The sequence below is a fragment of the Physeter macrocephalus genome, chromosome 10 (assembly GCF_002837175.3).
Source record: "Physeter macrocephalus isolate SW-GA chromosome 10, ASM283717v5, whole genome shotgun sequence".
Taxonomy (NCBI): Eukaryota; Metazoa; Chordata; class Mammalia; order Artiodactyla; family Physeteridae; genus Physeter; species Physeter macrocephalus.
In genome coordinates this window covers 71,625,029-71,636,771 of record NC_041223.1, presented here as the reverse complement: position 1 = coordinate 71,636,771, position 11,743 = coordinate 71,625,029, and the positions used below count along the sequence as shown (strand labels likewise).

General features: G+C 41.6%; 1 protein-coding gene across 1 annotated transcript; it reads left to right on the top strand.

The window, feature by feature from the left end:
- The first annotated feature begins 3,076 nt into the window (after positions 1-3,076).
- Positions 3,077-4,174, top strand: HTR1E (5-hydroxytryptamine receptor 1E). Its single transcript, XM_007121203.1, has one exon. It carries the CDS (start codon positions 3,077-3,079, stop codon positions 4,172-4,174), a length of 1,098 nt encoding a protein of 365 aa, XP_007121265.1.
- The last annotated feature ends 7,569 nt before the right edge of the window (positions 4,175-11,743 follow it).

Below are 11,743 nucleotides of genomic sequence, written 5' to 3'. Positions count from 1 at the left end.
AATGCATTTCCTAATTGCCTCTATAATCAAATTGCAATTTCTAAAGTTTTCTGTCCCTTATTCATGCTACTATATGCTCTTAATCTTACAATCGGAGTGGAAAAGCCTTTTTACTGAGAACTACCTCAAGAACCCAAGAAACACATAGCTAAGGATTAATATTTAGAGAAAAAAAACAACTTTATTTCATTATATCAAACAGAAAGGGGTCAAAATGGAGAGATAAAGACATAAGACAGGGGGCTTCCCTGGTGGCGCAGTGGTTGAGAGTCCGCCTGCCGATGCAGGGGACACGGGTTCGTGCCCCGGTCCGGGAAGATCCCACATGCCGCGGGAGGCTGTGCTCCGCAACGGGAGAGGCCACAACAGTGAGAGGCCCGCGTACGGAAAAAAAAAAAAAAGAAAAAAAAAAAAAAGACATAAGACACCAGGAAAAATGTAGAGTAGTTGCCCCAAGCAGCTAGTGGATGACTGAGCTGGGATCTGAACCCATGTCTGATTCCAGAGCCCATATTCTTTCAGTTTTATAGGCTGGTCTCAAATATACATGCACATTTAAACTGATTATAAAAGGAGGGAAAGGTATCAGTGGAGAAAAAAATATTCCATTTACAAGAAAGAAGGAATTGTTGATGGCACAAGTCCCCTGAAAGAACTAGAGAAACACAAGACATTCAAAAGTGGACTTTTGAAGTACATCCAGGGACTTCCCTGGCCATCCAGTGGTGAAGACTCCGTGCTCCCATTGCAGGGGGCATGGATTCGATGCCTGGCTGGGGAAACTAAGATCCCACATGCAATGCCATGCAGCCAAAAAAAGGAGGAAAAAAAGTAGGTACATCCACAGAAACACTGTAAAACATCATAGAAACAGAGAGGCAGAAGAAAGATACAGACTATCTTAAAAATAATTGCCTCATTTCTGATCTCTAGGGAAATCATCATTATTTTCTTTCATTTTCTGTGTCTAAAAGATAAATGATCCTAATTTACCCTCTTCTTGGTTTTTGCCCTATAAACAGGAGAAATTAAATTTAGAGCTAAATCTCATCCAGGCTGGAGATTTTGATTCCTGCCCACTGCATTCCAGTTTCCACTTCATCCAAAGACCTCTCTACCCACCTTCACTCCCATTTCACACATGTCTCAGCTGCTCTTGCCCTCATCCTCTGCTAAGTCATTATGTCTGTTGGGCCTAATCCACAACAATCTATGTCCCTTCTTAAAACTGTTGAAACACCAGTATTTCTCTGAAGTTTTCCTGGACCTAATGTCTTAGAGTCAAATCAGAGGATTTGATCTGTGTTCTAACCAATAGTCATTAGCCATGAATATTCCTATGCAGATTTTGATTGACTTATTCTCATGAATATACATTTATATTTGACTTACTTTCTAAAAATTCCTTACAGCTATGTATTCAGTAAATGTCACTATCACATTGACTGCCCAGCTTAATGACAGTGTTCCAGTAGACAGGTGACAAGACAGGTAGTTAGAAAGATAGATAGATGGATAGATAAACACAAATGTTAACCAAAACTAAACACATTTTTAAAAATATGGAGATCTTTGAGCCTGGTGATAATTCTGTTTCACAGTCAATTTACTGTATTACTCTGAGAACAATCTGCCATAAACATCAAAGTAACGTTATATGCTTTTTTCTCTCTTTTCTCCAGGGAAATGCACAGTGGGATATATAAAATGTCAGAAATAATTAGACGAAATTGCACAATCCCATTGTGACACTAAAATATCTCTGAAGTTAAATATTTGCTGTGAAACTTTAAAATCTGGTTTGAAGGCTTCTTATTATAAACAATATAATTTTTCCTTTAATGTAATGGTCCCAGAACTTTTAAAGTGTGATATTATGTGAATATATGTTTCCAAGTGTAAAAAGCCTTATAAATGTAAATGAGACAGTAATTTGGGTGGCAAGACAGACTTAAAATTTGATAATGTCTTCCTCATAAAGAGTTTGGGAACTTTAAAAAAAAGTAGCATTTGAATAATAATGTAAAGATGAAGTTTATTAGTGAATATAACAAAAAAGAAACAGACTCACAGATATAGAGAACAAACTAGTGGTTACCAGTGGGGAGAGGGAAGGGAGGAGGGGCTATATAGGGGTAGAGGATTAAGAAGTATACATAATAGGTTGTATTATGTATAGAATCTATTATGTATAAAATAAGCTACAAAGATATACTGTACAGCACAGGGACTACAGCCAATACTGTATAATAACTATAAATAGAGTATAACCTTTAAAAATTGTGAATCACGGGACTTCCCTGGACTTCCACCGGTTAAGACTCCACGCTTCCACTACAACGGGCACGGGTTCAATCCCTGGTCAGGGAAAAAAGATCCCACATGCCGCACTGACAAAAAAACAAAAACAAAAAAACTGTGAATCACTATATTGTAAACCTCTATCTTATATAACACTGTACATCAACTATACTTCAATTTTTAAAAAAGATGAAGATTACATTTGAAGAAGAAAAGAATTATATCAAAAATATGTAAAGATTTTATGAATACCAAAATACTGTCATTTTGTCTTCCAGGTAAAAGAATATGGCTTTTTAAAAAATATCTTTATTGGAGTATAATTGCTTTACAATGGTGTGTTCGTTTCTGCTGTATAACAAAGTGAATCAGCTATACATATACATATGCCCCCATATCTCCTCCTCTCGCGTCTCCCTCCCACCCTCCCTATCCCACCCCTCTAGGTGGTCACAGAGCACCGAGCTGATCTCCCTGTGCTATGCGGCTGCTTCCCACTAGCTAGCTATTTTACGTTTGGTAGTGTATATATGTCCATGAAGAATATGGCTTTTTCATTCATTAACCAGTAGCATACTATTTTCCAGGAACCCTCCATTCAGAAGAAATGCTGTGGTGCTTCCCTTTACCCACACGAAATGGAACCCAAGAGACTATGCAGCTGAAGAAAAAGTTACCGCCTCCTTACAAATGAGAGATTTTCAAGTCTACATAGTTTCCAACTGCAGGAAAATAACCATCAGCTTCTCCACAGTGTAGATTAGAACGGGGGAAAATGAACATCACTAACTGTACCCCAGAAGCCAGTGTGGCTGTGAGACCCAAGACCATCACTGAGAAGATGCTCGTTTCCATGACTCTGGTGGTCATCACCACCCTGACCATGCTGCTAAACTCGGCCGTGATCACGGCCATCTGCACCACCAAGAAGCTCCATCAGCCTGCCAACTACCTGATCTGCTCTCTGGCTGTGACAGACCTCCTGGTGGCCGTGCTCGTCATGCCCTTGAGCATCACGTACATCGTCACGGACAGCTGGAAGCTGGGGTACTTCATCTGCGAGGTGTGGCTGAGCGTGGACATGACCTGCTGCACCTGCTCCATCCTTCATCTCTGTGTGATTGCCCTGGACAGGTACTGGGCCATCACCAACGCTATTGAGTATGCCAGGAAGAGGACCGCCAAGAGGGCCGGGCTGATGATCCTCACGGTCTGGACCATCTCCGTCTTCATCTCCATGCCCCCTCTGTTCTGGAGGAGCCACCGCCAACTCAGCCTGCCCCCTAGTCAGTGCACCATCCAGCACGACCACATCATCTACACCATTTACTCCACACTTGGGGCATTTTACATCCCCTTGACTTTGATACTGATTCTCTATTACCGGATTTACCATGCAGCCAAGAGCCTTTACCAGAAAAGAGGATCAAGCCGGCACTTAAGCAACAGAAGCACGGACAGCCAAAATTCGTTCGCCAGTTGTAAACTGACACAGACTTTCTGTGTGTCTGACTTCTCCACCTCAGACCCTCCCACAGAGTTTGAAAAGATCCACACCTCCATCAGGATCCCTCCCTTTGCCCATGACCTAGACAACCCGGGAGAACGCCAGCAAATCTCCAGTACCAGGGAGCGCAAGGCAGCACGCATCCTCGGACTGATTTTGGGTGCATTCATCTTGTCCTGGCTGCCATTCTTCATCAAAGAGCTGATTGTAGGTCTGAGCATCTACACCGTGTCCTCTGAAGTGGCCGATTTTTTGACATGGCTTGGTTATGTTAATTCTCTGATCAACCCTCTGCTCTACACAAGTTTTAATGAAGACTTTAAGCTGGCTTTTAAAAAGCTTATTCGGTGCCGAGAACATACTTAGATTGTAAAAAGCCAGAAGGCATGACTTTTACCAGCCTCGTGAGTGCACGGGGGTAAGGGGTGCAACTTATTAATTCTTGAACATAGTTGGTTCAGGAGGTTTGTAAGTATGTGTGGTCTTGGTTTTTGTTTGTTTGTTTGTTCTCTGTTTTGTTTGAGGCTTGTTATTGGGTGTGCTGTTTTCTACCTCTGGTCTTATTTGTGGTACCTAATTGCAAATAAACACTATAATACAGAAACAGAAATTTCACAGCAGTGATAATAAGGTAAAATAGTAAATACTTTTTACTTTTTTAGCCATTTCAGTTAACCCCGCAATTAAAGAATACCAAAATAAATCTTCATTTGGAGAATTTCTTATTACTTATAAATCAAATATCTGATAACTTGCCCTGGTGTGTGGCATTAATTCTGAGCATATGGACCCCAATGCTTACCAATTCCAGTGGAAATTGCATGATCACATAAAGCATTAAAAGAAAAAAAAGTGGTGTGCTGTCATCTACTGCCTGCAGACCTGATCTAAAGCCACTTATTATGATTACATGGCCCACTCCTTTCCAGCACAAATAGTACAGCTGGCATGTCTTCTTAGTTCACGATTAAATACGCATCCTCATTCTCTAAAAAGAACTTGGAGTGAATGTACTGGCACTTTCCTAGGTCTTTGACTATGAATGTGAAACATAAGCAAATAATATTATAAAACAATCATGGAAATTGGTCATTTTGTTGCTATTTAACCTGACAGACACATTGGGCCTCCTCCAGTTCTAAGAAGTGTCCCAGCTAAGCCTCGAGTACACTCTCCCATTCTAGCAGGATTAAGGTGTGAGTACAAGTCAAATGTGGAGAACTTTTAAAGCAGTATTAAGCTGCTGAACCCAATAAGGGGCGCAGGGATCAAATGAGAGAATATATTACCTGAAGAACTTTGTTGGAGACTGTTGGTCATTAAGTTACCAGCTGTGCACTTGGAAAAAAAATGAAAAATTGAAAATCTGTGTTTACAGCAAAGGCCACCCACTAGCAAATGAGTATGAAATTGTGTCTCCTGGAATCCCTATAGCTTCCATACTGGACTGCAGACTGGGGCCAGGAGGCTGCAGGCGGGTCCCAAGGCCACACAGTGCGTGGCCAACTTGGACCGAGGGCTCTGGTCATGTGGTGGAGCTCGTCACCAAGTCAAGAGTGACGACAGAAGGGGACTGAGAGGGTGTAAGTTCTTGGACCCTCCTCAGTGAGTGACTGTTCCAGACCTCTGCTCCTCACCTCTCAGCCACAGCCTCTCCCACCTCTTCACTCCCCCAGGTCACGTCTCTTCTTTGTTTGTTGAGAAGACATTGCTTTGCCCCCTGCCCGCTTCCACCTCCATGTTTTACCCCTTAGTTCTATCCCCTCTCAAACTGTCTGTAATCTTGCTACTTTCCTCTCTCTCTCTCTCTCTCTCTCCCTCCCTCCCACCATCCCTTCCTCTCCCCAACTCTTCTTTAATCTCACCCATCAGTTTGCTCAAGTCTCCTAGACATTAGAACCAACGTCCTCTAGCCCTGCTTCCCCTTCCGGCTCCTGCTCCATCTCTTTCCACACTCTCCCAACTGAGCCTCCCCAGTCATCAACCTGCTCGTTCTACCTCCACTTCTCCCCTTCCACTAACTTTTCTCTCCTTGGCCATCTGGGTATGCCCCTCCCAGTTCCCCCAAAACTGATCTCCCAAAGGATATCGGCCACTTGCCAATGGGCAAATCCAGTGTCCTTTCCTCTGTCCTTATCTACTTCCCACTCTCATCAGTTAAAACAGCTAACCACCCCCTTCTTGTTTAAGCCCATGCCTTCCAGGATCCCTTTACTAACCTGGTTCTCCAGCTACCTTCTCATTCTTTGCCTCCTGTTCTTCATCCTAGGGGTTTATCCTCAGCTCTCACCTCCTGTATATGTATTCATACTCCACCCCAACCTCCATCATTTCCACAAAGAGTTCCATGCCTGAGGCTCTAAAATGTGTGTCTTTAATTCTGATCTCTCTCTTTCTCAAACCCTAGACCCATGAATCATGGCTGGTGAACATCTCCCTACTAACACTCTATTGGTGCCTCAAACACAGCTTTTCTAAACTGAACTCATGATCATTTCCCACACTCATACCTTCTCCTTTTCCACCTTCTCAATCTCAGATAACAGGATTACCATGCTTTTTATCATTCACATTAGGTAAATGAGATTCTCTCTCTCTGTGGCTTGTCTCTCACATCCAGATAGTATAAATGTCTTATCCATTTACCTCTGTAGCAATGTTTGTATATGCACCCCTCTTCTCCAATAACTTGGTCCTCTCCCCTGGACCAATCTTCCTATCTGATCCACCTACCTCTGGACCCCTCACCTGCAACTCTGCCCCTGCACACCTGCCAGATACATTTTCCTAGAACAGTGGTTCTCAAAGCAACATCTCCATAAGAGCAGCGTCAGTATCACCTGGGAACTTCTTAGAAATGCAAAGTCTAGGGCCCCACTGAAGACCTAACATGTCAGAAATTCTAAGGCGTGGGGGCATCCATCTCTATCTTAACAAGCCCTCCAGGAGATTCTGGTGCATGCTAAAGCCTGATATTCAGTCTCCTAGAATGTCCTGTTGATTTCTAACTTCAGTGCTCAAAATCCCTTAGTATTTTCCCACCAGTACAAAATAAATTAAAATTCCTAAATATAACATTCAAGGCTTCTTCACTATGTGGCCTCAAACCACATTTCCAGAATTAAGTCTCAGCACTTCTTCTCACCCACCTCATATTCCAGAAAAGTCTGGAGATTTCCTGTGTTTTCTGAGCTCCCCTAACATTTGTCCCCACTGCTCCAGAAACCTGGCTTCCCATCTTTCTTCTCCCAGTCCTTCATCATGGAGTGCAAATGCAATCTCTTCTGCGAAGCCTTCCTGAGGTCCTCCTTCCTTCCCTGTCATGTGAAAGTCCTTTCTCCCAGCTCTATGCTCCCATAGAACCTCACTGGGATCTCTGTTATTATATGCATCCCATTTTGTAGTGCATTTGTTTGTATATTTCTTCTGTCTGCTATAGTAGATTGTAAGCTCCTTGAGGGCAGGAACTGTGTCTGTTTCCTCTCTGTATCCCCAGGGCCTCCTACAGTGTTTTACACACAGTAGGCACTCAATAAATGTCCCCAGAAAAGAAATGTAAATGTGCAATGTTCTCTCAGTGAGAAAACCAAACTTTTAAAATTCCATGATGTAATAACACACTTCCTTTTTCTTTAAAACTTACCCTATCATTCCCATCTTTGTTCAAAAACTGCTAGGAATGCTTCCACATGGAAAGAAAATGGATTTCTCTCTCCACTGAATATATGAATGTCCTTTACTGGTTAGGATTCAAGCTAAGCTACTCTCAAAGAAGAGACCCCCAAGTATAGTAGTTCAAAAAAGATAGTTTCTTTCTCTCTCACATGACAGTCAAGAGGTAGGAGGGCAGCCCAGAGTGAGCAGGAGACTCTGCTCCACGATGTTCTCCAGGGACTCAGGTCCTTCCATTTTGTGGCTCTGCTGTCCCCTCAAGGCTTGTCCTCGTCTGCATGGCCAAAGCTGACTCACCATCACATCCACGTTCCAGTCCATAGAACGGAGGAGAGAGAAATGGAGAGCAAACAATTTCCTTTTAAGGAAGTCATGTGGAAATTGTACACATTTACCTCTCCTTATAGCCCATTGACAATAACTTGGTCACATGGCCACACCAAGCTGTAAAAGAGAATAAGAGAGTGAATCTCTAGTTGGGCAACCATGTGCCTTGCTAAAAGTGAGAACTTTATAATAAAAGGAAGCAGGAGAGAATGGATACAAGGGGCTAATGAGCAGTCTTTTCCACAAGGGTATATTGGTTTCTGTATGTGCACCTCAAATATTACAAGGCAAGTCAGATAGCTGTCCAGCTAATGGTGATCTATGTACCAGGATGTTGAGATTTAAATTACAGGTGATTTAACTGAGATTGTGCCTATGCTGAAAATCTAGTATTTATCATGGCTGTAATATCTATAATATCTAAAAACTACATGGGCAACTCGCTTGCTTTCTTATCACCCCCCATATGTCATCATTGAAAATTCTTGGCAATTATAAGAGTTAAAAATTTTTAAGAGTCTAAAGAAATAAAAAACAAAGAAGCAGAAGCATAACTAATTTTCACTTACTCATTTTCACTAACTAGATAAATTTCATTTCTACTTTACTAGATAAATCCTAATTAAATATATTTTCTCATACCTACCCACCTCTGCCCTTAGCAAAGAATCTGTATATGTTTCCTAGTATAAATCAAACCTGTTGAAAAAAATTATGTTGTTTGGTTTACTAATTTAACTGATAGGGCTAGCTGCTATTGACCACTATTGCCCCTTTAAATTAAAGCTTGAGTGAAGTAACAGCACCTTCTGATATGGTCGGTGTTTCTAGGGTAAACATTAGCAGATTAAAAGTAAAACCCAGGGGTGACATTTTAATCACCTCCATTAACTAATAAATTAGGACTTCCTGGTTTGTGTACTTGGTAAAAGAATTCTTGGACATATCACTCCCTTGGAGACCTGGTAGATGCTTTGGTTGTAACTGGTGTCAGTAAGTACCCCTAGTAGCATTGCTACTACTATCTGCTTTGAATAACTGTATAGGCCTTCCACACTTATGAACTTCAGTTTGCAAACTCTGATAATTGTGTACAAGGTCAGCTGCAGAGCAACATCCAGCAACTAACTCTGCTGGTTTCCTGTACAAGTCATTTTAGTTTCGACCATCACGTTGGTCTTAGTCTACTCATGTGTGTTTGCTTATTTGCTGTGTTTGCTTAATTTGTAAGGCCTTCTACACATAACTTCATTATATACAGTATTTACAAAAACAGTGAGAACATTAGAATAAAACAGCAAAAAGGAGTGTATGACTACAATAGAAATACAAATAAAGGTAATTTTTAAATTAAAAGTGATGAGACAGTGACAATCACTGCATATGAGAATGGCATGAAATCTTTTTCAGTTTACAAGGGCCACCAAGAGCAACATGTGAAAAGGCACTGTGCCTAAAATTATCAACTATAATCAGCAGGAAATAAGGAAGAGTGATTAATGAGATGGGAACATGTCTGAGCATCATACAGTGGTTCTAAGAGGTATTTGGGAATGTCTGTGAGCACATTTAGTTATCTCGGTAGAGAACACCAGTGGCATTTTGTAATAGGAGACAAGGAGGCTAAATCCTGCAATTCAAAAAAAGCCAGGACTTCCCTGTAGTCCAACGGTTAAGTCTTCACGCCTTCAGTGCAGGGGGCCTCGGTTCGATCCCTGGTCAGGGAACTAGATCACGCATGCTGCAACTAAAGATCCTGTGTGCTACAACTAAGACCCGGCACAGCCAAATAAATAAATAAATATTTTTTAAAAATAAAAGCCAGTCCCACTCAATAAAGAATTGCCCCATCCAGAATACCATTACTACCATTATCACCACCTGCTGAAAACCCCAGGTGTATCAGCATCGGCGTGGGGATGCCCAGGAGCCTAATGTTAATTCCGGTGTTGGCTTGCGGATATTTGAGATCTTAAAGACTACGCATGGTGAAAGTGCTGCCTATGAACTTTTATTGTAAGCCATGGAGGGTTTCAAAGGCTCGAGACTAATTTGAATCTGCCGATATCAAAATGAGGGTCAGGCCAACACATACAGACACCACGTCGGTTAAAGAGTTTCCTGTGACACTGGCAGAGATCATTAAGAAAAGGGTCCCAATAAAATGTCTATCATCAAAGAGGAGATATTGATGCTTCAAAGGACTAACTCATATCCTTACCTGCTGGAAATGTTTTTGAAAACTGAAGTCTCACCTAAGACACCTCAGGCTTAGAATTAAAAGACAATCTTAGGGCTTCCCTGGTGGCGCAGTGGTTGAGAGTCCGCCTGCCAATGCAGGGGACACGGGTTCGTGCCCCGGTCCGGGAGGATCCCACATGCCTTGGAGCGGCTGGGCCCGTGAGCCATGGCCGCTGAGCCTGCGCGTCCGGAGGCTGTGCTCCGCAACGGGAGAGGCCACGGCAGTGAGAGGCCCGCATACAGCAAAAAAACAAAAACAAAAAAGACAATCTTAGACACCTGTCAGTAGGAAGAAGAGCTATTTCAAACGGTAGAAAGGAAGATACTGGATGTTCCTGGGACCCTTAAATCATCCAGGATCTTTAAATTATCCTCCTTTCGCCCCATAAACCCTGGCGAATACACAGCAGGCTTCAGCCTTGCCATAAAAAAGGGTTGAAATTATTCCCTTCATAATAGAAGGGAATCACTCTGAGGGGAGAATTGCTTCAAGAAAGTAATCTGTTGGCTCCCTGGAAGCTCCCAGCACCCAGCACAGAGGGTGGTACATAGTAGCATTCAATTTATATAATTTATATGTCTGTTGAATTTAATTGAAATGAACACATTGATTACAGACTTTAAGAAATTCAGAAGCAGAAGTATGTCCTGGGTAAGGAGGGTCCCTTCTCATGCAGAAGTGGAATTGTCAAATATTTATAAAGAAAAGAAGGCGTCAGGACAGTGATGATACAAAAGAAACAGCAACAAGAGGAGCTGGAAAATAATATCAGCAAAGTCTTAGGTACTCAAAGAATATTGACTGACCATCTGCTATGAGTGTGGGTAGATTATGGAAACTTAATTGAAAAAGAAAAAAGTATAACAGCAATGATATGAAGAAAGCAAGAATACAACAATGGAAAGAGTAGAGGTCAGAAGATCATATTGGTGATGGTTTTGGGTCCACAAACACCAAGTGAGAATCTGGCATGAGTCTGACATCTACCTGAGCACTGGGATCTCTGTAAGGGGAAAATAAAAGGGAAAAGAGGGCAGAAAATCGAGATGGAAGACTATGAGACCCTGGTCTTCAGGGAGGATTTGTAGAAAGTTGATTATATTTATTTTCTATTTGGAGAAAATAGAATTTTAGAGGGATTTATAAACATTGCCTTTGCTAAGAGGATGAGGGAAAAATGAGGCAGAGGAGAGCATTTTGCACATCTGATTCTTAGGGAAAGTGAAGGTGATACCAGAAGCTCTGAAGAATGGAAGAGAATGAATGGTTCTTCAAAGAAAATGTATGAACAACATGGATACAAGAAACAAGGTCATATGGACATGTTTTTCCAGTTCATGTCAAGGGATGATTTAGGAAATGCCAATTTATGAAGACATCCAAAGGAATGGCGATGGAAACAGTTCTCTGAGGAAAATTTAGACTTGTAAGCAGTCTAATAATAAACAGACCAGTGACCCCAAGTGTTTCTGGTTCATGGTTAAGCACTCAATAAGAAATTGTCAAATGAATAAATCAATTACTCAGTTAAGCAATCAAGCCTGAGTTGGAATATGGATAACAAAGGAGAACAAGTAGGGCAATATAACAAAAGTATTTATGCAGGTCAGTAAAAAAAAAAAAAGGATGCTGATAAAATATACATTCGGACGCATGAAGCAGTGATATAAAAAAGCTGATGGCTGAACCATCAG

Excerpts from the sequence above, each read along its gene's own strand:
- HTR1E (XM_007121203.1), top strand. The coding sequence starts at position 3,077 with ATGAACATCACTAACTGTACCCCAGAAGCCAGTGTGGCTGTGAGACCC.